This window comes from Etheostoma spectabile, chromosome 6, assembly GCF_008692095.1.
Source record: "Etheostoma spectabile isolate EspeVRDwgs_2016 chromosome 6, UIUC_Espe_1.0, whole genome shotgun sequence".
Lineage (NCBI taxonomy): Eukaryota > Metazoa > Chordata > Actinopteri > Perciformes > Percidae > Etheostoma > Etheostoma spectabile.
In genome coordinates, this window is record NC_045738.1 from 9429069 (window position 1) to 9455792 (window position 26724).

General features: G+C 40.2%; 3 protein-coding genes and 1 long non-coding RNA gene across 11 annotated transcripts in view; 1 reads left to right on the forward strand and 3 right to left on the reverse strand.

Annotated features, from left to right (window-relative positions):
* On the forward strand, positions 1–20175 carry LOC116691708 (uncharacterized). The gene is made up of 2 exons (XR_004332534.1): positions 1–30; positions 18801–20175. It is a non-coding gene; the product is annotated as an uncharacterized LOC116691708 (long non-coding RNA).
* Positions 2915–16832, reverse strand: pbxip1b (pre-B-cell leukemia homeobox interacting protein 1b). Of its 7 annotated transcripts, none has more exons than XM_032519546.1 (12): positions 16459–16832; positions 13891–13967; positions 12615–12687; positions 11731–11798; positions 10029–10440; positions 8569–8643; positions 7584–7829; positions 7384–7407; positions 6769–6821; positions 6300–6413; positions 5895–5985; positions 2915–5538 (listed from the first exon to the last, which is right to left on the reverse strand). In XM_032519546.1, exons 2-12 carry the CDS (start codon positions 13939–13941, stop codon positions 4022–4024), a joined length of 2724 nt encoding a protein of 907 aa, XP_032375437.1. In that variant the 5' UTR covers positions 13942–13967; positions 16459–16832; the 3' UTR covers positions 2915–4021. The 7 variants fall into 7 exon arrangements, with proteins under 7 accessions (XP_032375437.1, XP_032375436.1, XP_032375435.1 ...); XM_032519545.1 differs by having other exon boundaries at positions 2915–5541; XM_032519544.1 differs by having other exon boundaries at positions 2915–5561; positions 5891–5985.
* On the reverse strand, positions 17090–18133 carry lenep (lens epithelial protein). 2 transcript variants are annotated; one of them, XM_032519554.1, is made up of 2 exons: positions 17525–18133; positions 17090–17295 (listed from the first exon to the last, which is right to left on the reverse strand). In XM_032519554.1, exon 1 carries the CDS (start codon positions 17842–17844, stop codon positions 17653–17655), a length of 192 nt encoding a protein of 63 aa, XP_032375445.1. In that variant the 5' UTR covers positions 17845–18133; the 3' UTR covers positions 17090–17295; positions 17525–17652. The 2 variants fall into 2 exon arrangements, with proteins under 2 accessions (XP_032375445.1, XP_032375444.1); XM_032519553.1 differs by having other exon boundaries at positions 17521–18133.
* shc1 (SHC (Src homology 2 domain containing) transforming protein 1) overlaps positions 19746–26724 on the reverse strand; it is a 14196-nt gene continuing 7217 nt past the window's right edge. Inside the window, 10 exon segments of the mRNA XM_032519548.1 lie at positions 19746–21182; positions 21336–21539; positions 21542–21591; positions 22142–22258; positions 22337–22394; positions 22720–22867; positions 22977–23103; positions 24518–24569; positions 24926–24979; positions 26473–26592. Coding sequence (XP_032375439.1) covers positions 21054–21182; positions 21336–21539; positions 21542–21591; positions 22142–22258; positions 22337–22394; positions 22720–22867; positions 22977–23103; positions 24518–24569; positions 24926–24979; positions 26473–26592 — 1059 coding nt within the window. The 3' untranslated portion in view covers positions 19746–21053.

The following is a 26724-nucleotide window of genomic DNA, read 5'->3' on the forward strand; positions in this document are numbered from 1 at the left end:
CACACACACACACACACACACACACACACGGTGCATGAGTTTGATGTATGAGGTTAAAGAAGCAAGCTTGTGACCAGACGGTTCAATCCCCAGACCAACAGAATAAACTCTGGGTGGGGAAAGACAAAAAAGCAGCACTAAACCCCAACCGCTCGTGGCCATCAGGTCAGACTATGGTTGTACTTCCAGGTATGAACGTGTAACTGTGTGAATGTGACAGGCTGTCTTTGCAAATAAGAATTTGTTCTAAATTGACTTACCTGGAGGAATAATAATAATTTAAAAAAAAATGCAATCAAATGTTCATGGTAATGAAGGACCATGTCACCTTGGTGTGGAGCTCTATGACACAGAGGAATAAGCTGCATCAGGCTTTGGATACACAGGAAACACTAAAAAATCATTGTTGCTTTGGTTTGTTTTCGTTGTAGTAAATGAGAAAGGTTTTAGAAAATAGTCTAAAGTGAACAAGTGAAATATACAAAAGGTGACTCAATTAGAGTAACAAAAGTTTAAAATTTGCTTAATATTTCAGTGCATGCAATAGATATTGGAGTGAAACCCTCCACCTGCTGTTATGTATTACACCAATAGGTAAACCACACAAATATGTACTATGCTACACTGGTGCATTACTGCAGTATTGTTGTTTGTTAAACTTACAGTCCGTATCTTGATAGTTACAGAACTCTGATGTAACCAGTCTATGGAACGCATCTCTGCTCAGTGTGTCAGGGGAACCATCGCTGGCAGCATACGCCTTAAACTCCAACTCACGTCAAGAGGCGGATGGGGTATGATCTTCAGACAATATTTTCAGGAAAAGTAAAAATGAGAATTGCTGTTTATCACATTTAATATTACATTACAGAACATAGTTATTATGTGATGCAGATTAAGTTCAAGTTTGGACAGAAGACAAACTGGCAACACAAATCAGAGCGACTCACCAGCTCAGGTATGTGTGTGGGTAAATTGTGAGGACACAAGTCTTACTGGTCTTTTTATAGCCGACCTCTCCTAGTAAAGAAGATCTATCATTCACTCATTTCTCTCTATATATTTACAGCTTGTGTTTTCTGAACACTAATCATTGGAACCACTAAAAATGTAAACCGTGTTTCCCAAACACCACTGACCTTTTTCCATGACGCGATTGCATTTTCAGATCTCAGTGTGTAAGCAGTATGTGGCAGGATATGGGTTTCTGGACTAACAATCAGTTAGGACTGGTTCTAAATATTACAAATAGTTTAAAGTTTTGCTCAGTTTTCTTTGCTTTGTATGAGTGGTAAACTGTGGGCAAAAAGCTGCAGAGAGCAAATAGAAAGCAGTAAATTAGATATAATTACACAGTCTGTGTTGCAAAACCTTCTATGAATGAGGCACTTGGGTTTTACCTCAGAAGACTTGTATCATTTAAGCCAAAGCTCTGACAGGATGTGCACAGTTGGCATATTAGGGAAGCAGTTAGTGCGAACACGAACACACACACACAACACACAAGAAAGGAGTGCGCAGCTACTAACACAAAATAAATGACTTATAGAGAGCAATGAGAAATCACCTAGAGGTATGAACGCATTAAGGTTTTCCATGGGGCGATGCTTGTCTTATGATTAATGTTTTTGTCTTAAATTTGTTTGTCTATATTTCAAAACATAATCCGTACTTCTTGAATTTCTTGATTGCCTGCTGTACCCACTCATCCATCATTTGGCATTCAGAGCAGATGCATGTCCTGCTTTAAATATTTCATGCAAATAAATACATTTTAAAAAAGTGTGGGAAAAACTTTAGCAGTCCTTGAAGTCATTCACGTATATAGCAGCAGCACAGGTTTGATTTACAGTGTCTCCTTTCACAGACTTTATTAAGTAGTATTAGGGAATTTAAACCTGCATTCAATATTGCTTTTTTACAGAGGCAGCAGTAGAAATTGCATGTGTTTTTGTTTGTGACATTACTGCTGAAGCTACAGTACAGAAGTCTCAAAACATTATGAGGAGAAATGGCACCAATGGTAAAGGACAAATTTTCAGTACTTCTAACAACATGCACAGAATCACTGTTACGGATATATAGTGTTTATGTAAAAAGTTTCAACATTTAACCAGCTTGGTGTTTTCTAATCTCAGGCACAATGACTGACTGACAAAACACTCAGTGACTATAAGACGTGAAGTCATCATAGTCAATCTCACCCTCTCCTCTCTGCTTTTCCTCTGCTACCGTCAGCGAAGGTGTTGCTTCACCCATCCAGACACAGGGAACATAAAAGGAAGAAAACAGCAGAAAAAGTATCCCAGAGGAGAAGTTAACATCAGTCGGGCAAAGACAATGCAAGAAGAAAGGAGTTGATTTATCTGCAGTGGCACAAACAGTAAAATATCATACCTGTTGTATAGATCTGTTGGTAAATCTAGCTTTTTACAGATTCCACTGACTTTCAGAAATTGGTTGCACAGCTGGTCAAACAACCATGAACATATGAATTATTAACAAAAATATCCAGTTTCTTACCTTGCAGAATCATCAGGACATGTCAGTCAAACAGGATCAAATGCAGATGGGGGCTTGAAATAATGGTGTCTAATAAAATTAATAGATGTTTGTAGGTGGCATTCTTTGGAGATAAACATTTGTGTGAGTGAATGAAAAGAAGACAATAGCAAGTTATTTCAACACAGGGATGTGCCAAATTTATTATGCGCTTGTGCTCTTGTGACGGTAACAGGGCCAAATACGAACATTCTAACATATAAAGTTCTCTATGCTGCCATAAAGCCCACGCAGTATGCTGTTCTGCATCAACACCCTATAATCTCCATTTGGCTGTAGGCCCTTGAACCAGATACATTTAGCAAGTTAGCATGTAAACAGATAGCAAGGAAAACATGCTTTTTTTTTTTTAGAAACAATGTGCCATGACCTCAGTGCCATGATCAACCTAATTGACAGAAACAAATGTTCCATTCATGATAAAACAATAATTAAGTTAATTTTAGTGCACAACATGAGTTCTATACCTGAAAAGAAACATACATGCTCAACATGTTGTTATCTTACATGCCAACCAATTATATTTATATCTATATTATAGCCAACCTTTGTAAAATAAGTTAATTATATATTTCTGCATTTCAATAGAGTTCTTTAACACATTTAATGCTACAAGTACAAACATCCAAAACAAAATCAATGCAGACTTCTCAAATTTCACATAAAATATTAACTAAACTCTTTTTTTAGCAGTTCATGCCACTCTTTCTAAAAACTAATGATTTAAAGATAATCTGACATTTAAGGCCAGGCTTAAGCAATTAATACATAAAGATGGCATACTGTAGGTACAGCGTAGAATCAGTGAATAGGTAGACGTCATCAGTGCACAGTGTGATTTGCGGAGGAAGAGGTGCAGTGTGTAAATAAGACTATACAAAATCTGTTCCTGCATGACAGTCAAAGCAAAGCAACATCAAACACCAAACAATCTAACTAGGTGTAATCTCCCCCTACACAAAGGGAGAACGTAGCACTGTGTGCAGGAATGACTTTCACACTAACGGATGTTCATCATTAGCTGCAGGTGCTCAATCCCAAATAAAATAGATGTGGGGTTTTCTATGGTTTGAACAGTAGAATAAGGAGCACACAAAGGCTATGCAACTATATGTGCATTGTACTTCACTAGTCTCTGTAGCTTCTTCTCTCTTAATTCCATCACAAAAACAAGATGTAGATGCAATTATTTCTCCTTTATTAAGAACTAATGTGTGTCCAGGTGCATAGGTGAAATATAAAACAACCCAGAACAGTGAAATTAAATCATAAGTTGAACTTTCTTGGACAACAGATGTAAGGTGTGAATTAAGATCCTGTGAAAATGGTGACAGGATGATAAATGTATACTTGTAAGCGTTTGTGGTCCAATATAAAATGTTACCTGATGAATAAACTCTCATCCGTCATCACTGCTCTAAAGCTACTTTTGACAGATCCATCAATTGCCATGACTGCATCAGCCACGTCCTCGTCCGCTCTCCTTCCTCCAGTCCCCTTTGGATCTCTCCTTTTTCTCTACAACTTCCCGCACTGAAAACTTTTTCATGACTTCTATTTCAAACCCCTCCATTTCTTCCTCTATGGCGCTGTCCTTTTCCTCCGCGTCGTCATCTCCTTCCACCATGTCTTCCAAAATATCTCCCAAGTCTTCGACAAACTCTTGAAAGCTCATCTGATCGTGGACAAAGAGTCCATTCTTAAAGAATTCAGCAGCTAGCTTTCTGACCTCTTCTCTTTTGGAATCATCCACTCCTGCCTCCTGTGCCTTGGCTAGGTAAGACTGGAGGATGGCCTCAAACTCGAAGAAGGGGACAGGGAGCAGCCCCTCAGCCTGAGCACAAGTCTCCAGGGAGTCACATGGCTGTGGTGGTTTGGGGTTGTGCTGGAGGCGGTCTCTCTGCTGGACCCAGTACTCGGGCTGTTCCACGGAGGGTTGGCGGTGTGTGTGAGGGGGCTTCCGATCTCCCCACAGGTGCTCTGCCCTGTGGCCGTGATTACCATTATATTTGTGCTCATCTTTGGGTTTCTCGGAGCTTGATCTGTCCTTTTTCCGATCCCCATTGTGTTTTCCATCTTTCTCTCCTTCTCTTTTCCACGGTTCTTCTCTCTTTTCCCACCGTTTCCACTCATCCTTCTTCAACTCCTTACCATCTTTACCACTGTAGCTCTTCCACTCGTTCTCGTTCCACTGTTCCCTCTCATCCCTCCACTTCCTTTCTTTACCACGATTTTTTCTCTCTTCCCACTGTTTCCTTTCACCCTTTCCTTTCTCTTCCTTAGTATGCTCTTTGCCATTTTTACTCTTCCAGTCACTATCTTTTTTCTTCCACTCTTTCTTCTCTCCTTTCTCTTTCCAATCTTTTTCCTCCCATTTCTCTTTGCCACTTTCCTTAAAGCCATCTTTCCCCTTCTTCCATTCCTTCTCTCCTTTCCATTCCTCCTTGCCCTTGTGCTTCTCTACATGGTCTTTTTTTACCTTCCAATCCTTCTCCTTACCCGCCTTCACTTTCTCATGTTTTGCCTTTTTCCAGTCTTCCTTCTCCTTTCTCTCACTCTTCTCTATCCACTCTTTCTTTCCTTCCCTATCCTTCCAAGGCTTTCCTTCATCACCCCTGGTAGCCTTTTCTTTCTTCCAGTCTTTCTCCTTCGTCTTGTCATTGTGCCTCTTTTGTTTACCTTCCTTGTCTTTCTCCTTGTCAAACTTTCCTTGCTCATGTTTTCCCTTTTTCCATTCTGTTTTAATGCCATCTTCACGCTCCTTTTTCTCTCCTTCCTTCCATTCAGATTTATCTCTCTCTTTCCACTCCTCCTTCTCAGCCATGTCCATTTTATCCTTCTTCACATCTTTCTTCTTCTCCCTCTGATCATCCAATGTTTTCTTAGGCCCTCTTTCTGTAGAGCCGGCTGTGCCCTGCATGCTGTCCTCTGGCTGGCCACTGGAGGGCAATGTGGTTGGCGTCACAGGTGCTTGAGCTGCTGAAGGAAAGAAGAAGTCACTATATCTACACTACAAAGATGAGAAGTGAGCATTCCAGTGAAAAAATATATTTTTTTTTAATAAATAAGAAGAAGAAAAAGGAATAATCATACTGCACTTTCCCTAACTGTCCAATAACTATCATCTTTCTACATCTTCTAGCCTCCTCCGTGTCCCCTCCCTACCTCCTCCCTCTGTCCCTTTGTACCTGAGGGGAGTTTTAATTCAGTCACAGTGGATCTCAGTGTTTCTAGTTCTCTCTGTAGGGCCAGGACAGACTCCAGCTCTCTCTTCATCCTCTCGTTCTCTTTCTGAAGGACAGGGAGAGATGCCATCTCTTTCTTCAACCTACTGTTTTCCTTTTCCACCTCCTCCCAAAACAGCCGCTCCTTTGCTCCCTTAGCTGCCTGTCCCTTGGCTACTTTTAGCTCTTCTTTCTGTGCCTGTTTGAAGAAAGAAAAGAAAGAAGAGGAAAAGAGGGTCCTGTGAGAATACTACAAACTCAGTGACACACACACACACACACACACACACACACACACACACACACACACACACACACACACACACACACACACACACACACACACACACACACACACACACACACACACACACACACACACACACACACACACACACACACACACACACACACACACACACACACACACACACACACACACACACACACACACACACACACACACACCACACACACACACACACACACACACACACACACACACACACACACCTGGAGTTGGGCTTGTAGTACAGAAATCTGCTGGTTCCCTTCGGTAAACGTATTTGGAAGCTCTGTACTGTCAGTATCTACTGGGGGTGGATGAACCTCTTGATTAAGCCATTCCTGTCAACAAATTGCATACAAAGTGCAACCCAATGGAAAGATTTTAGATGACTTTTTAGAATTACCATTGCCAGACGGAGTAGTCAAAAAGTGAGAGAACAGTAAGTGTTGATGAGGCGGGAAAGAACAACAGTCCAGAGTAGCACAGTTGGTAGACAATAGCAGTAAAGTTGCCAGTGTTGTGGGTGGTCTCCTGGTGAGCATATCACACTAAAAATTAATGTGGCGGTACTCAATGTACTCTAAGCTCGGTGCAAAAATTGTATTTATAATGAATCACAGAAAGAACACTTTCAATTTCAAGAAGACAGAATAGAAGGACAAAAAAGAAGTGACAAACTGATGTCAGACTGACCTGTTTTCCTGGTACCTCTGCATCTTTCAGCTCCATTGTACCATAGTCACTCTCTGTAAATGTTTAATGCAGAGCTTACTGTTCATGTAAATAAATACACTGTCAAACAACACAAGCAAAAACTTTGCATATACAGGGGAATAAATGGCACATACCCAAACAAGCTTTTATGATTAAATGTGTAGTCCTTAGCTGAGTAAGAGCATTCATACACTGTGTAATATCCAAAGTAAAAGGTTACGGACTATTTATTTATGGAAACATTGAATCTACAATTTTTTTAACTTTTTGATCATGCTATGAGCATTTTATTATATTTTTAAAAACCTATAAATCGGGCGTTACACTAGAAAAGATGTTGGGGTCAATCACAAAAGTATTGATTTACATTGTGGTGATGTAGTATAAAATGTTCATTTAACAACAGAAAATAAGCCTTGTTGCAAAAACGCATAAATCGCTCTCTTTTGCTCACACAAGCTTAAAAGCATGCAGTTCCTTTAAAAAGGTGTCATGCAAACAGTGCACATTCCTGCTTGCACATTCAAACACAGATATATGCTGTGGGCAAGAAAGCACATTCCTACACATGTACAATGTACACACATAACCTACCCTCATCCAGGTCCATGAAGACACCTGCAGGTATAATACACCGCAGTCTCAGAGCACCCTTTGTCTAGTTTACTGCTATTCCTTCATAATTCATAAATACATTTCTTCTAAACAACCTCAGTGTAACACCTTCATCATCAACAATTCATTTAAAATGTATTAATGTCTACCGTCCCAACAGGTCATATGCAGATGCCTACCTGAGAAAAAGATGGTGCCAATCCCTAACAGAATGACAGCCCCCAGAATGCACTTGTTCACAGAGAACCCGCTGTCTTCCTCCCGCTGTGGCAGCTGAAACTCTTCCTCTCCTTCCTCTTCCTCCTCTGTCCTTCCAATCCGCTCTAGAGCCGCTAAGAGAGACTTCCTTCTCCTCACCTCTGGCTCTGCCTCCTCTCCAGTCTTCTCAGTCCTCTCCTCACCCATCTCTGAATCCACAGGGGAACCTGGAGCAAGGAAGAGAAGAGTATGAAAAGCTGTTGTTAAAGTATTACATTGCGATTTCCAGATTAATCTATTCTACAGGTACCCCCCTAAGGTATGTTGTTTAAAAAAGCTAATAATTTAATATGTAGGTATTCCTTACACCCTTTTTATTGCCTGCCATATTTGTCATTATAAAGCTGTTGCACATTACTAGCCACAAATTTGCTCTTGCACTCACAAAGTTGGAGTTAGATAGCACAGCAGCTATGGCACTGTAAACCATCTGATGCTGCAGTATACTCCTCATGGGAGTTGAAACTTGCTTCTTATTTGGCTTTGCTATGCATGGCACACTGGTTAATTTGCTCCATTGCGTGCCTTATTTTTCTTCAAACTGCATAAATAAGACCTACATCTTGACTAAATGGCCTGGAAAATGATTCAAATGTTTCATTTTGGGACTTTGGCACTAAATTTTCCAAACTATATGCATCACAATTGATTGTAAAAGAGCAGTGGAACTATAAAAGTGTAAATAACTCACTGACACTGCACTCCAGTTTGTAAACTAAAAGTGTATGAAAGAAATGCACAACAGATCAAAAGAAGACTCATTTTAATGCTGTAGCGAGTGAAAAAAGCCAAAAACCACACCGCAAAAAAACTTTAGAGGTCCCAGTCTCTTTGAAGCCAATTTACTTCTGCAGAGTGTCATGCAACTAAAAGTTTCTCTGTCACATCATGCTCCCTGCCTCGTACCAACCACAGCCTCTCCAGAAAAGCGCCTGGCCCAGATTCCGAACAATTCCATAATCAGCTGGTCCACCAGGTACACTTCAAACACAAATATACATGGCTTAGTCTCCAAAAAATAAAGGAAATGATACAGGCATACCAGGTGATGATCTAATGACATAATAAAAAAAAAGACAGATTCTGAGGTTATTATACTATTAATGTCAAAATTACGGTTCAAACCGCGAAGAGGTAGAACCCTTCTATGTTTGTCTGTTTTAGTTATTATTATTATTTGTGGTCTACTACGCCAGCTCAAATTCCCGTGAGCTGGAAGGAGCTAGAAACATGAAACTTGGGGATATAACTAGAAATGGTGTGCATGTGCTTCTAACAAAATAAGAACCAAATTGGCCACATGGTGGTGCTGTAATTAAGGCTTCAAAATGCAAAGTTTGAAAGGCCACGCCCCCCACAACTTAAGTCCGATTGACTTGAAATTTCTCACACAGGTGCAGCTTCAAGAATCATTAAGGTCCGCCTAGAAAACATTTTGAAAAACACATTTTTGAGAGCTCCTCCTACACCAAATTTTCAGTGAATCATCAATAAATCAAGCTTATTACAAGTTGTATAAAGCATGTCCATTTCTCAGTTACTTTTCAATTTATTGACCAATGAACTTTGAAAGGGGCATGGCTCTGGACATAAATGAACACAAATCAGCCACCGTAAGGCCAATCATCACAAAAACTCACAGGGTATATTCAAATAAGTGCCCCAGATGTACCCAGACAGATATACATACGCCACTAGGAGGCGCAATAAGCGCAAGATAGGTGAGTGGCATTACACACATTTTACTATAAAATCACATATTCATTGTCCAATCAACACAAATCTCTCAGGATATGTCCTCTTAAGTACCTGAACCACACCCTGAAAGTTTCATACCTCACACCAGGAGGCGCTATAAATGTAAACAAACTGCAGTGGATATAGCGCAAATCATGCTATAAATGACTAAATGTGTGTCCAATCAACACAAAACTTCCAGGAAATGTCTACATAATGACCTTACACATACACTGCAAGGCTCATTCAAGTTGCCCACCAGGGGGTGCATTAAATGCCTAGTAACTGGACGTGGAATGACGCAAATCAAGATTTAAGCTTGGAATCGTAGCTTGTGGCTTTATTATTAGAAATTGTTTTTGTGTAGGTCATCTTCTTTTTTCAAATTGCCGTTAGCTGGACTGAGCTACATATCACACTGAATTGAAAATAAATGTTTTTGACAAATCAGTTGTTGGCATTTTAAACAAAGTGCAGTTTGTCCGATCAATACAAAGCTTGCAGGATATGTTTTATATAACGACGTTGGACCACATGTCTGAAATTACTTTTAAGTTGCTACTGAGAAAAAAGGTTTGAACCCGCAAATCGCAGCTTGTGACTATATTTAAATGACTTGTTGTTCATACCTGCCTGTTTCCCTAAATCAGTCCTTCTCAAAAACAGGTTGGACTCCTCCCCTTCATGTTGAAGCTCCTCCCCACTCAGCGTATGCAGTGTTCCTTGCTGTGCGAGCCTGTCCTCTTCCTGTGTAAACTCCACCCCTCCCAGACTCTCTGTGGTCAGCAGTGAGGCGTGGGGCTCATCAGGGGAGGGGGTTATGTGGGTGTAGGAGTCAGAAAATGAATCCGGGTCACAACTGGACTGTGCTGGGGCTTCAGGTAGGCCCTCTGACTGGCTGAGTGCATCACTGTCAGGGTTGAAGCTGCCGGAGACTTGCAAAGAGGTGGCAACAGGGGCATCAATGACAGCGGTGGCCACAGAGGTGTGTTGCTCTGTGCTTGTGTCTCCACTTGGCTCTGCTGTTTTTTCTTCCGGTACCTGGGTAAAAGAATCAGGTCATTAAAATGTGTTACGTTATTACACAGTCAATCAAACATTTTAGAGCTCCCTTTTAGCGTGTTTGGTTTAACACAAGCAATGAGTCTAATTCAAAAGCAAGTTTGAACTTTTGAGCAGAGAGTTGGATAATAAGTTCTACACCTTTTGTATCTGTACGGTAATGATAGGTAGTGATCGTTGTGTTTTGTTGTGGTATTGTCGTGAAAATATGTAAGGTAAGGTATAAGCAGAGATGGGAAGTAACCAAGTACAAATACTTGGTTACTGTACTCACGCAGATTTTTCAGATATTTTTACTTTACTATTTATTTTTGTGCCTACTTTTTACTTTTACATTTTAACACGAATATCAGTATTTTCTACTCCTTGCATTTTACAAAATAGACTCGTTACTTTAGTTCCAAATATTTTCAGTGAAGTTTTCGCGTCATCAATACAAAATTCAATCTAATTGCATGGGAATATACGTAAGGGATAATGTAGAGTGAGGCGGTTGTTATAGCGAATACAACCCCGACAAGATGATCAGGACCCCGACGTGAAGTGAAGGGGTCTTGAATCAGCCTTAATTATTTTTATAATATGCTGGCTTTAAATAATTTACTATCAAATTTGAAAAACACATAGGAAGTAAATGCATTTTTGTATTGTTATCAAAAGAAATTTGATGTTTGTTTCAGTAACTTTATTAAGTTTGCATTAATGGTCAGTTACATTTGTTCTGCTGTTAGCAATGACCATGCCTTGGTTCTCTTGCATTTGGTAAAGTAACGTTAAGGTTAGTGAGCGTTCACTTTATTTGAAAATAATCTAATAGCTGATACAATATATGCATATATAGCTATATTTTAAAAATGAATTCAGTAATTTGATTTAGTGTAACAGTGTTGTAGTAATGTTGACGTTACTCAAATCAAATGCTTTAACTTGTTAATAAATTCTTCAAATATAAATTGTGTATTGAACATTATTTGATAACTTAATCAAGAAGCTGTAGCCTTGTAACAGTTGAAATTAATCATGTTCTAGGTATAAATTCTTAGGTAGAAAGATAATAGAGTGGCTACACACAAACTGGCCAATCAAAATCAAGCACTCCTGGTGGCTATGGTATAAACCGTTTAAATGCATATCCTCAGGCAAAAATGAGTATTCAACCAAAGGATGTTATACTTACAAAATAAAAGACAGTAGAATGCCTTTGATGACCAATCATAACCTGTGTAACAAATATAACATTACAGACAATTATGTGTACTGCTGTCTTACCAGGTGGTCCTCAACAGGGAGCCTCTCTGCAGACTCTGCACTGTTTTTGGGCTGGTTCTCCACAGAAGCTGACATAGGAGGCAAGCAGGAACATAATAGTTTAAGGTCCCATGAACGATGACATCGTCCATCAGCACAACATCACGATGGTGGCTCGTCCATCGCCACAACATCATGATGGAGAGGCACCATTGTGGTGTCACAATCCTCACCCTGTCAGATACACGCTAATCCTAGTCGCGAGCCCTGGACGGGAAATTGACAACTGCGCGGTCTTAAACTAGCAAAGACATTTGCGTCAGCGAGAGAGAAAAGGCATTAACGTGAAACGCTCTCACTCTTTCCTTTCTCCCCTCATTGGACTAAGTTTGTCGACATTACTACTATTATTACTATTTAGGTGGTTACCTCCCCTTTCTCTGCTGGGCTCGGCCAGAGAATTTGGCCCACCCATGAGAAAGAGAGATACATCATGGTATGCAAACAGCAAAGCATGGCAGTTGGTCAAGGCCACACCCCCACCCTCCACCTTGCCAGACGCAGAAATGGCACATCCTAAGAAAAGCTCATTGTGGGACTGGCTCTAGTGGCTGTAATTCTGCACCAAAGTTGAATTTAAGACACAGTATAGGCCTATATAAGGCCTATATAAAAGCATCCAAAAAGCAGCATGTCATGGGACCTTTAATATATTCTCACGATTCAGGTTGTTTTGTTTAATTGTAATTAAACAAAATTAATTAATTAATTATCAGAAAAGGCAAATGGGCAAAACTAAAAACTAGCAAATTTAAAAATAAAAATATTAGACTTGTGTGTTAGAAGTATGTTTTTCCTTTTGCCATGAATTATCTCACAATCCTCAAATTATGTGTGACAAACACCTGCACCAGTGAGGCCTTCTTCATGTTGCTCTGTCCCCTCTGCCAAAGGCCTTAGGGTTTCAGCGACTGACTCCTAGGACAAACAGACAAACAGACAAACAACAGTCAAAAGAAACAGACGTCAGGACATTCTTACCATTTAGATATTATTGCTGGAACTATCCAGGCTATTTGGACTGCCAAGGTGCCTATGAACAAGGCTGTGTGTGTGTGTGTGTGTGTGTGTGTGTGTGTGTGTGTGTGTGTGTGTGTGTGTGTGTGGTGTGTGTGTGTGTGTGTGTGTGTGTGTGTGTGTGTGTGTGTGTTTAACTAGCCATCAGGCAAGGCCTCTTAAGCCAGTTTGCCTTTCTGAATAATAAAAATTTGCGCTGTCAGTTAAGCGTGTTTTTAACGGCATTAACGCAAACCCATTTTTAACGACGTCAATTGCTTTATCGCAAGATTAACGTTCTTTTTGGCCTAGGAAACTTTTTAGTTTTTTCACATTCTGTTGCAACTAGTGACGTTAGAGAAACTACAACACCACATCGGCTGTAGCTAGACCGGAAACAAAACAAAAGGCACGCCGCACACACTTGTTTGGGCTTGCGAGGTGGCCAAAGAGTAGTAACGTTACGTTTTGAGTGGATGGAGAGCGAAAGACAACAAAATGGAGCCCAATAAAACTCTAAATGGAAAGTTTACTTTTTTAAAGCTGCCAAATGGTTCAATTGGCAAGACGAAAGAGACCTGTGTGTTTTGTCGTTGTGAACTGAGCTATCATCGCAGCACGTCCAGTCTGAAATGCCACTTGATGGCCAAGCACACAGCTGATGCAAATTCAAAGTATTTTTTTCACCATTTTATTGAAGGTGTTATATTGTGTGAGAGATTATTTGCTCCAAGTGTGAATGTTACGTGTGAAAGTGAACACTACAGTAGGCTACATGCCAATGTTGTAAAAAAAAAGCAAGCAGAGCAAAAAAATAATGGGACAATGAAAAAAATAATGGGACAATGAAAAAAATAATGGGACAATGGGAAAAATGTGCGATTAATTGCGAGTTAACTATTAACTATATTAAATATTTTTATTGTTTGACAGCACTAATTAAAATCATAAAAAGAAAAGAAACAAAGACAGCCTTATTACAGAAACCTAGTTCATATGCAGGTGACCCAAAATAAAATCAAGTGGGACAAAGACGCTTTTTTTTTTTTTTTAAATAATGCATTTTCATTGAGGTCATGAACAGCAACTCCACATGTTCCAATGGTTTTTATAAAGTGGTGATACCTCAGGAGTGAGGAGTGTCCAGCTGTTGTTAGCACTGGTGCCGCCAGACATGGCCCCCTAGAGGCTTTGCCTGTCTCCTGCAACACAAGAGGAACATACAACACAGATTAGATTAGGGGTCTTCAACGTTTTCAAAACCAAGTACTCCTTATCTGAGAGAGAGCCAGAGCACAAGCCCCCTACTACATATTGCATACAAGTAAGTTGCATGTTAAACTGGGCCTCCAATAACATGTATGTCAGCCTAAAGCCGTTATGCATACCTTTTTTGCATTGAATACTAAGCTGTAAAAAAAAACTTATTGTATGATTTTATAAATCATGTTTTAATAATAAACATAAATGTGGATCTGTGGATGGCAACCTTAGTGACTACCTTACCTATTGGCCAGTTAGCCTATCATCAGAGGAGTTGGATTTTTTCCAAAAAACAGGCTGGTTTACATTTGGTAAAATGTTGGATTCATGTTAAAACATTTTAAATTTAGAAAAAAAACTACTTTATTTTAATTAATAATTTGTTGGCCCCCCCTGCAATAACTCAGAGGACTACCTAGGGGTCTTGGACCCTCTGTCAAAGATCTCTAGATTAGATGATTACTAGGAGTTTACTAAGAAGTAATCAAATTAAATTAATCCTCCTTTGAATCTTTATATGCTCTGCATCAAAGCTGGCTGTGTGATTTAGAAATAGAATTTCCAGATGGTTAACAATGCACTTGTTACTGAAGCAAGCGCGTTTATTGTTCAGAGACTAGTGTTAGGATGACTGTGTGAGTACTGCGGCTTAAAGAAATGTATATCTTTTGTTTACCCATGCTCAGGATTTGAATACATGCCTCACCCATTCTGCTAATAAAGGAGCTACTGTAACACATGATGCTCTGTTGTGTGTGTGTGTGTGTGTGTGTGTGTGTGCAGGAAGTCCAGTTCCCTGGGATCATTCAGTTCGTCATTAGTAGTTTGTGTGTGTTGTGGGCCTTTTGCTTACCCTGGCTTTTGACTAGCTGGAACATGTTTTGGCAGAGATACCAGTAACTAAGGCCAGAACCATTCTGGAGATACAGACAGCAGAATGGGCTGTGCATTTAAGAGCTAGAAGTCTGGTAATAAATGTCTACAAACCACAAAATATATATCTATTCTTATGTGTACATTGCTAGGAAATTACAAAGTCTACAGTAAGATAGACATCTGGGGAAACTGTTTATCCTTCATGTGCTTGTGCTAACACAACTTCAGACCAACTTCAACTTCAATTTCTCCTCCTGGTAAGATACAGGTTAGTGTCAGGTATTACAACTGTATAAAGCATGTTTTCTCAAACAGCAGAGGAGGACATAACATGAGATGCCTTATTATCAGGCACAGTCTGGCTTTCTTCAGCAAATGCAGAAAGAGCTAACCACTTACATAACAAAACATTGTCTGGGTAATGACACACTTCACTCCCCAAATTCAATTCTATCCCAGCTCTGCAATTTAGGTCTCCTAATCGAGTACATCCCAGGAGAAGGCTACTGAATCTAGCCTAGGGCCCTAGGAGCATTGTGGGGCATATAGTGGAATGGCTTAAATAGATTCCTGCTAAATATAGCTACCATGAGATTGATGAGAGACAGAACGAGGGAGCATGCAGAAGATGGCCATGGGGAACACAACAGAGGCAGAAATGTATTCTGAGGACAGTATTAAAAGGATTATTTCAACTGCACCACAAAGCCAATGGCTTTTAACAGAAAATAGTTATTTTCCTTGCCTTGTAGTCTGTTCTTAATCTCTGAGCTTTATGAGTAATTTCCAATTTAACCTGTAAAGCTCTAGCTTTTGGAGTCTGGTTTACATCATATCTCTATATTTAAAGATAGGGCCTACTTGACTTCCTGCCTGATCTCAGTTCATTAATGCAATTTCAAAAAAACAATAAAATGCCCTCAGTTTAATTTACGTGTCACCTTGCATTAGGCAATAGTAGGCCAAACTTTATTTTTTTCTTGAACAAAACAGCCAAATGCACGATTACAGATGTAGGCCTATCTTATTATCTTGGTCTCAGCAGGGAAAAATTACCAAAAAAGGTCAAGAGAATAAACTGCAGGACAGGCCGGGACTGCAATGTTAGGCTGTCAGCAAAAGCACCATACCCAACATGTTCACAGCAGTGCACACACAGTAGCATCATCATCAACAAAGCAGGCAGTTCATTACATTATTATGTAGCTTAGTTATTTATACTGCTGAGTGAAGCAGTGTAAAGCCTGTGACAGGAAATGTCATGGACTCAAAGAAAAAGAAAACTTCACCGAGTTTAACTCCAGTTAAAGACCAGTGCGAATAAAGTCAAACATTAAAGGGTTCAAATTACACGAACAGCGTAGATAAACATTACCCTTTAAAAAACAAAACTTTTGACCGTTACAATAGTCAATCGAGCAACCAGGAAAAGTGAGTGAATCGACGTTGGTGACGTAGCTACCGTTAATGGAAAAACAAACTACAACCGAACAGATGTAGTTACTTAGCAATAAAAACACATGTAAGTTACATCCAAATTCAGGTCATTCTTACCGTTTTACGTCACTTTACTTGAGTCGCTACTGTCCCTACAGATACAATACAGCAGACGAATCTCCCCATCCAGCTTGAAACTTAAAAGTTCCCCCTGAATTTGCATGAGCCACGCGCCTTTCGTCCAATCATAGGCATCGTTGGCTCTGGTACCGCCCCTTGCCCTCCAGTTCGACCAATGGCAATGCGGAGTCACTGTTCTTTACTGGGGAAAGGGTCCAAGTTGATTGACATACGCAGGTGAGATGTATGTAAAACATACATCTTATATACGATAACTTCACCAGAGCAGTCCTCGGCACTTAATGCCCGTAGTCCACAGGGTGGGGTTGCTTCCAGGCTGATATTTTTGGTCACAGTATCCTCGTTTCCCATTTTAGACAGCTTGTAAAACGCATCCTTTTTTTCTTCAATACAAGTCATAAATTGGACCTCTAAAAACCTATTATGCTACATTGCAAACGTTGTGAAATAAAAAATAAATAAAAGCTTTACCTCATCAAAGTCACATAAAAGCTTAGTTTGACACCTAAACCAAATTATTTGCATATCTTTATTTTTTTAGCAGTACAATATAGTAACTGTATAATTTACCATAATAAAATGAACAGAAATGCAGACATAAAGGTAATAATATGTTTTCTTTCACAAGTTCCTTTATTCAATGCACACCAGTTTGTGTTGGGAACAGTGAACATCAGGACTGCCAGTCACCAGGATCTCAGATCAGCAAGGTTGAATTAAGAAAACTGACCCAGTCTTGCAGTGAACATTTCTAGCTTCTGGAAATGTGCAAATGTGTGTTTTCTGGAACCCAAGACGAACATCCTACAGATACTGAAAAACAAAACAAAACAAAAATATTTTAACACATTAAATCATTGCATGATTTAGTACACCTATATCTTATTGAAATTGCAGTTGTTGTTTTTTTAATTGAGAACCTTCCTTTAAACAGTACAAAACATAAATTGCTCCATATATAAATTTTGCTTTATAGCAAATTAAAGTTTGCTAAGTGCTCAAGTGGTAGTTTGTTGTCATATGAGACAAGACTCGTACTTGCCAACGCTTTGCCAGCACCGCTGATCAAACACTCCATTCCCAATGAAATAAAAGCTGGTTTAAATTACACTATAGGAGCCAATGGAGAAAAGTGGAAAATCAATGTTTGACCACTTGATCTACTCTCTGTCAGTCCAGGATCTCTTTGATGCACCAGCAGCAGAGGAGGAAGTACAGGCACTCCTTAAACGACTGGATGAACCCATAGGCAACATTTCCTCCAAGGAAGTTCTTGCCTCTTCCCAGACCCATGGCCATGTCCCTCAGGTGCCGTCCCAGAGAGGAGGGCATGGCCTGGGGAAGAGGACGCTGGGGATGCATGGCTCCGGAGAAAAAAAACAAGGCAACAAGGCAAGCCGTCGAGAAGTAATAGGAGGTGAGGCTTAACAGATCTAATCAGACTGGGCTAGTGCAACAGCTGAGGTCTGCTCAGTATTTCTGGCACAGTTGGCTCCTCTACTTATAACCTCCTGTACAAACTGCAGGCTGCCTCCATTCACAACATGCTTTTTCTCGACTGTTCCCTGCTTTTAAACATCCGCTGATTGATTAAAGACCTTGTTTACCTTAGCTGTGCGCTGTTCCCCTCTGTAGTACCCCACACACAGTCTCTCCCTAGGCTCTAATAATCCCTGAATCAGCCCCCTTCTGTTGCAGGCTCATCTGATCACAAACAAGAGAGTTCCAGTAGCTCAAATACACACCCCACTCTTTGTTTAGGACAGTATGGGAAAGGCAATCCTACTTTCTGGCAGTGTGTGCTTTGTTGTTTCATTTTCCATCAGTGTTTTTGGTGTACATTGATGGAAAAAATAAAAAGATTTTTGAAAAGCCTATCCAACAAAGTGATAAACACTCAAGCTTAACACAAGCCTTTCATATCAAATACCAAACTCACAAAGAGAGATGAATGATATATGTATTTATATTTGCAATCTATATTTTCAGATACAGGTGTAAACAGAAATGTTTCCCTAAAAACAAAACAAAGTATTACAACAGAAACATATAAAATCAATATCTGTGCACACTATTTGAAAGTAACCTTTGGCTTTTACAAATTAAAAAGTACAACAGCATCGTCAACACTATCACCATCACCAACAACAAACAACACATTTTTCTGAAAGTATTTTCATGCAACAAAGGCATCCTTGATGAACGATAACACAGGACTGTATCACCAATAAAGCAGAGGGGCAGGTGTGTCTGTTTCAGCGCACGCACACACACACACACACACCACACACATGAGAGAGAGAGAAAGAGAGAGAGAGAGAAATGGCAGATCTTAAAGCTCTGGTTTTCCTATTGCTGAAAAGCACCTGAACAGGCAGTGTGAGAGTATCTGACTGAACCAGAAGTCACCCTGGTATGTGCGTGTGTGCATGTACATGTGAGCCCACTTTAGGGTCTGAGGACTAGTTGACAGTTCAGGTTTAGGTTGAAAGATTCCTCCTCCTGTTTCAAGAGTTAGACCTCAATCTCTTTGACAAGTTCAATTGGCTTTAGGAAGAGCTACCTCAGTGCTGTGGTGCATGCGTTACTTGTCAAATAAGTCATTAAAGTTACAACTATGTAAAACCACAATTCAACACTAAGCTGACCAGTCAAAAGTTGATGTTATTTACAGATGGTCAGGAAATATCCCCCCCCCCACCATGGTGACATCAAGTATCTGTGACTATAAGCTGAATGCAAGAATGTGCATCAGGGAGATTGCCATCACTGGATCCGTTTGTGTGTTTTCTGGAGTGTCATTTTTGCAGTCTTTGTTTAACTGAGAGGCTTGTGTGAGATTCTCCTGTAGTTCACTACATTTGAATTAAGTACATAAGGTGACTGCATTGAAGTGACATGACTGCATTGAAGAAACAAGGCACAATTAAAAAGATACATAAACAACAACATCATCATGAACTGAGGGAGGAGGAAGAGGAAAGGAGAAACAACACTGTGAACTTCTCCCCCCCAGATCCTCAAAGAGTTTGTGAAAACAGCACACTTACAAGGAACATTTGGCATAATATTAGCAGTGCCCCAAAAACATTTATGTCCTTATGTTCAGTGACCCCCAAACCGCTTGTCTTTTTGTTTTTGTTTTTTAGGGGACATTATTCCCTCAAGTGATCACAAAATAAAGCAACATCACAATAATCTTTTTTGCAGAAGGAAATTCATTGCTCAAAAACATTTCTCATTGGCCAAAGTTTAAAATGGTCTTAACTAATCTCCTTTGCTTTCACTCAGAATCCTCAGTAAATATATAACCCATAGATTGTCAAACACATACTAAGAAGTCAATGAAAAGCAACAGTCGTGTTTGTGGGTGACGTCAACGTTACTTTAAAAATCTCCTTTTTGATGTTGTATTCAGGCACAATGACCGTAATTATTCTCCCCACTAAAATAGGCCAATTGTATAATTTTTGCTCCCATTGCTGTAAGCACACAAGACAGGTAACTGCTGATAAGTGGCATGGCTTTCTCTGTTGTTAGCAACCAAGTTCATGTTCTTTGGCATGACAGGTGGTGCAGGCCGTGTGTTGTGTAAAGGTGTATCTGTGTTTACGGAGGAAAGGGACATGCAGCTGTTTAGATCCTGCTCAACTCAGAATGTTCAACAAGTAATGTGTCTCAAGATAACAGACGAAAAAAGAAAAGAAATTGTCATTGGCATAGCAGTCCCCCAGTTTTGCATACAGGCTTTCAACATCACCAGCTATCATTTCAGGGGTCAAAGTTCAAAGGTCCTTAAAAGGGGAGTGGTTGGGGGTAGTGTGGCTCTCCTGATTAGATTGGAAGCAAACTCGTTTATGCATATTCACCAGGCAGAATGTTTTCAAAGTCAGGTTTGCTGCTGAAGTGCTCCAGTGACAGTTTATGTTCGAGCCTGGGTCTGTCTCTGAAACAAAGAACCATAACCATCAAGTTTGTGTTTTGCCTAATATGCTCCAGCAACAGTCTGAGGAGGGAAATAATTTCCCTGAATGTGACAATACATGCTCAAAAGCACTGAACATATCATTAGATGTCCCATTTATGTATATACTTTTCAGTTCCACTATGTTTTTGTACAAGATTCTATTAAGTGTTCTGTTGTTTTTTTCATGATTGGATGTTGAGATATTTTTTTCTGCCCTCGTCTGAACTTAGCAAAGGGCTCCTCCCTGGTTCACAGTAGACTGTTGAGACATCGCAGCAGTGCTTCTCCGTTGTGGAGGGAACATGCGCTTGATAGTTGTTGGGGGTCGAAGACTGCAGGTCACAGTTTGGCTTTCAGAAAGGACAGGAATATGTGGCAACAGCAGCAAGTGAATGATTTTACAGAGGAACTGGTGATTTTTTTTATTTTTTGGTTTTCTTTGCAATGGTGTGTGTGCTTATGTATTGTATATCTACAGTATGTGTGTGTTAAGTGTAGTGTTGGTGTGTGTATTATAGCGTATGAAGTGTTGTGTTTGTCTTGTGTTGAATTGCTGCAGGAGTGTGTGTATATTTGGTGGAGTATCTCATTGGTGTGTGTAATGTCAGGCCCTGTGTTCCACTGGCTGTTGCAGACACACTTCGCTACCAGCTGATACGATGGGGAGTCTGTTGTCCATGTGGTAACTGATCAGGTGACTCACACTTTCAAACCGATGGTCTTTTGTACGGACCTAAAAGACAAAAAAAACATATTAAAAGGCAAGTAAAAATACATGCACCAACGTGTATTAGGAAAACACTACTTACAAAATTACCCTGGCCCATTCACGCTTCCCCCTCCCCTTTATAATCTTTCCTGCCCCATAAAATCCTCCCTGACTCACCACTCCTTCTGGGTCGACTAGTAGCAGGTGTTTGGCCTGACCCCCCTGCTGTCCTGTGAGGACGTACTGTCCTGGTGTGGTCCCAGACTCTCGCACCAGGAAGTCTCCATCGCGGGTCAGCAGCCTCTCTGCTTCCCTGCGACTTAAACTACCATGGAACCAGGTCTCACACTGCAACTGCTGCACCAGAGGGGGCGCTGTTGTCACTGAACTTGGCCACCGTGCCCAGAGACCCCCAGGGCATCATCAAATGGCTCTTGAAAAATAAATACACAGTTGTTGCATTGTATTTATCTGTTGAAACCCCCACATGCTTGTGTATATAGGAAAAAAATATCTTCTGCATTGCCATGTCTATGTGAACAACATTATTTGACAGTTGCTATATACTGATAGAGAACAGTGCCTTTAATGTGAAAAGCTTTACACACGTCAACCAATCATGTCACGTGAAATGGCCCTGTAATAGACAAAGGCACTATAATTCCCTTATCTTGCTCCAACACTGCCTTCTGTGGGAAACTCTAGTCTTCAATTAGCCTGTCATAAGAAATGAACAGTACACGCTACTCGCTCATCTCCTCAGTCAATAATTAACACTTATTCTTTCCACATGGTTGGATTTGCGTTACCAGTAATTCTGGTCATTTTGATAACAACCCACACATCTTGTCATTTACAAGAAATCATCATCATTATCAGCTTTTCCAGTTATTTAGTTTCCCTGCACTACTTCAGTGTTTTTTTAGACAGCAGTCCAAATGATATTCCCAACACAGCATTAATAGACTGGGTAAGGCACTTACTCATATCAAAAGCATCTCTGTGAATATTTCCATTAGGTGCAACTGGGGGTCGGGGTTTGTCAACATTGACATATGAAGGGTCATCAAACAGTTCCCGTCCCCCATCTTTAGCACCCACTAGAAGAAAACAAATAGACATCAGTGACATTGGCATATCTTAGCGTTTCCTCATCAGACAGACATACAGACACTGACCTGGTAGAGGAGGCAGAGGCTGCTTGTGAATTTCATTTTGGCCTGGCTGTCCATAAGGCTGCAGAGACAGAACCATTAAACAAATAATGAGTCATAGCCACATGTGGGCATACTTGTGTGTAACAAGAAATACAAATAGATTCCTATTAAAAGGGTTACAAAAGGTTTGATGATTTGTCTACCGCACATTGAGCAACTACTACTATTGCCTTTTCATTTTCTAGGCTGAGAACTAGGCAATTGTGATGCATACAGTAATGTACAGTTAATAAATTCCTTACAAGTGTATCATCTCTTAACTGCAGCATGAGTACTGTTTGGGTGTGTTGAAGCATGCATATGAGTATCCCATCCCCCTGTGTGTTTACGTGCACTCTTCTCACCAGCGTGGCACCTGGGCGGGTCCTCATGTCAATTAGTCCACCAGGGGGAGGCTGTTTTCCAGGGAAATTATTATAGTATGGGACGTCAGGAGGTGGAGCACCCTCATCATCTTCTTCCTCCCACGCAGAGCCGTCAAACGGGGCCATTCTAAGAAAAGGGGTGATACAAAAGCAGACACAGAAACAGGATATGGGTAACAAAATACAAACACAAGCTCAAGTTTTGGGCTCATGTTAGTGACATTTTTCACATTTACCTGTCATGAGGTGTGACCAGTTTGGGGGGGTTCTTTAGGTACTGTTTGAAACGCAACTCAAAGGCTTGGCCGATGGTGCTGATGACTTCCTGGGCTAAACCCTCTGGACACTCCAGGATATGACATGCTGAAGGAGAGGAGGCACAAATGACTAATAAAAAAACTGCAGCAACATGTATTTGAATGAAATATGAACTCAGCCAGACAACCTGCAAACAAAGTTTAATATTGTGTACGCATGTGCATTTTCAGCAACAGTACATTCATGTACATGTGCCTTGCTCAAGGACCAATGGGCAGCAATTACTGACAAAGGAAGAGGGCAAGACACATGTGATGTCACTTTACCCCTCTCTAGTTCAATCTTAAATTGCACAATTGCATAGAGAACAGAGGACAATATTTCCAGTGGTTGTTTACAGTGAAGAGTTGGGTGGTATCCAAAATTTTATACCGTCAAACTCCCTATTTTATTGTGGTATACGGTATTACCGTGACTAATTAAAAATTATGACGTAAGGCTCAGACGGCAACTTTTGGCTTGTGCCTACACCGTTCAGAAACTGAATACCAAACACTAATACTGAAACACCTCTCCCTTCTCCTTAGGTCGGAACCCAAAAGGCCGCCAAACTGCAGAAGTCATGTTCTTCTTCGAGAACAGGTCACTCGGTGCAAAGACTTGCCATCTTTCCCCTTCTATCTCTCTCTCTCTTTTCGTCTCCACACTGTCACGTGCTGACAATCACACATTTTTAGGCATTAAATAAATTATATTTAATAGGGGTGGGAAAAAAAAATCAATACAGCATAGTTGCAATATGTTTAAAATCGCAATAATATTGTATCGTGACATGAGTATTATCGTATTGTGAGGCCTCTGGTGATTCCCACCCCTAATATTTAATTCTTTTCCCCTATATAAGTGCATTGCATTTTTTTTTTTATCACGGTATTGAAACTGATACTGTTGCTATTTTTTAGACACGTATTACTGTCCAACCCTAGTTAGAACCTTATTGTACATGATGTAATCCCATTTTCAATATATATTTGGTTTCACTTGCTCATTTCTCCATTCCCAATCATTGCATGGAAAATTGAGGCACATATGGCACTTAGCATGAATAAAGCAGAATATGCCAAACAAAAATTCCTGTTTAGTGGTGAATGTATTGTTTCTTCCTTCACTCTGCACACTGGTTCTGTAATGTCTCCGCTCCAGTGGGCGGCTTGTCAAATTCAAAGGAGAGGGAAAAATGAATAGAAACATGTCATTTATTTAATAGGATTCATTTGTATTTTAGTAAAATGGCTTGTTGGCATTTATTTGCAGTATTTGCAGAAAGTGCAATTTAAAAACCAGCCGGTTTTAGCAGCCAATGAGACTGAATGTAGAGACATTTGGCACTCATGTACAAAAGGCTCAAACCAAGGGCCTGAAAAAGTTCAACATCACTTTAATATGGTTTTGTTTTAAAGTGTCTATTTTTTGTCAGATGCTGCCTGAGTGAATGTGTCATTTTGCTGTTTCTGCTCACCTCTCTGGTTGACTGGGTCTTTGGCCACATATGCTACGTACTCAGCCGTATCCTGAGGGAGACAGGGTAAGACATTTAGGGAAGGAAGGGAAAAAAATGATAGGAGGAACAAGTGAAAGGCAGGTTTAGAATAGACATGTTAAAAAGAAGTAGAAAAAGATGAAGCAAAAGATGCAGTCGTTAAGTCGTACCAGAAGTTAAAAAACATACATTGAGCTGAAAGAGAAATGACAGGGGGTAACAGGATCAAGCTTGAAAGAGAAGGACTGAAGCCATTGAGGCAGCAATGGAGTGAGTGGCATTCATAGGAATAGACAATGACAGAAGACAAAAAGGAAGAATATGCAGGCTGAAGAAAGATGGAAAAAGGCCAGAGTGAGATTTGAGCTGAGAGAGAGAGTGACTCACTGGGTCTCCTCCAGAAGCGAAGGAGATGGACTGCATGTGATGATTGGCGATTATCTGTGGAGAAAAAGAAAGAGACGGAGAGAGGGTAAAGGGAAGAGAGAGAGAGACAGAAGGAGAGCATGTGGGTGACATGAAGTATGTGGGAAGTGAGATGAAAGCATGTGGATGGAGAGACCAATGTGGAATCATTACTAAAAAAAAAAGTGTTTTTTCCCCTTCATTGAGTGGCATCAACTGTAGCAGAAATTAAAAACTGTGAAAAAAAGTGGGACAATGGATGGAACACCATTTGTCTGCAACAACCACGCTGGATCAATAAGAACATTAACACGTGCTAATGCTCAGTGCACAATATGTGGTTTACATCCACGGCTTTATTTGTGATCGGAGATAAGTGCATGGCATGTGTCTTTATGCTACGTGTTATTGTGTGTGCACTGCACTACTGTATGCCATCTCCCCAAAGAAACTAACATTGTTCAGCAGCTATTAACTCATAGGCGAAGATCACATCTAGTGCATGGATTCTCTGTCCATACCCAATTGGGGCCAGGCCGTAATTTCTCAAAAGCCCCCCAGGCTTGAATCGTGTCAGATTTGTGAAAATTTCCTTTTTTTATTTAACAATTTTATTTAATGCAGTATAGTATAGTGGTGTAATGTCATGAATAATGTATGGCCTGTGTAACACTGTGTGTGACCGCCATCTTCTGGATATCTAATCAACTTACACACCAAGATAAAGAAAGCAGGCCTAATTTTTTGGGCCCGATCATAGCTTGAATCACATCCTGCCCCGTGGCAATGTAGGAATGAAAAAGCAGTTAAGAGTGATTCGCAATGCATCCAGAATAAATGAGGCAAACAAAGTTGAGAAGCTCTAGATTATCTGGGCATCTCAAAAAGGTCACGACATTCAGTGCGCTGATCAAATCACAGAAATAATACCTTGAGTTCCAGTAGGTTGTGGTTTATTAAGATATTTCCTTGATGTCAAAGACAATTGAAAATAGTTGGTTTTTTTTACATCAATTAGGTCTGTAAAGTTTCAGTTAACTAAAATCTGATTTATCATGAATTCATTAATTAAAGCGTATAAGCAGTGAGATGAGTGAGTGTCCATCTTTTAAAACATATCCTCTGAAATGATCATAAAACTAACTGTGCGCAGGTAATCCAGATTAGTAGACAATACATATTGAAGCAATCTTCCAAAGACAAATAATAATAGTTTAAAATGGGGATGATAAGAAAATGTACAACAAATTGCCATTCTATAGTTCATCTTCAAAAAGTAAATATAATTTTGTTTAATCCTTAAATCCACACGAAACCCCTGACATCTTCAGGTTTACTCTGCTTCAGTAAACTGCACAGGATATGTGTTCTCTGGAAACCAAACATACCTCTGGCTACAACTGAGCTCTGACAATCAGAGGCATCTCTGACTCACAGTCAAATCTCTGCCGATCAGGGACAAATCTACCCAACACAGAGCAAAAATACACACAAAAGCAGCAACAAGAATGATCTGATTTCAGTCTAACCTGTTTGCAGTCGGAGGCAAGCAGATTGAGGCTGCTGGTCGAGATGGTGAGGTTGATTGTCATGCCGGCAAACTGCAGGTTACTCTTCCCCAGGATGGATGTCATACAGCGTGAGGAAGGCTGCAAAGGACAGGGATGCGGGCCATTAGGAAGCAAACAAACAAGGTGCACAAACAATAATACCTTTTTTTTTTTTACTTCAACAATTCCCAGTAGCCCATTGAGTCTTCCCTGCCTGTGCATGAGCCTGTG

Bases quoted from the DNA above. Each gene is read 5' to 3' on its own strand.
- pbxip1b (XM_032519540.1), bottom strand. From the start codon at position 13,941: ATGTCTGGCGGCACCAGTGCTAACAACAGCTGGACACTCCTCACTCCT. The intron at 6,414-6,768 runs GTCAGTCTGACA...ATTTGTTGACAG, and splicing joins CAGAGGTACCAGGAAAACAG to GAATGGCTTAATCAAGAGGT. The intron at 5,986-6,299 runs GTGTGTGTGTGT...TTCTTCAAACAG, and splicing joins TACTACAAGCCCAACTCCAG to GCACAGAAAGAAGAGCTAAA.
- lenep (XM_032519554.1), bottom strand. From the start codon at position 17,844: ATGCATCCCCAGCGTCCTCTTCCCCAGGCCATGCCCTCCTCTCTGGGA.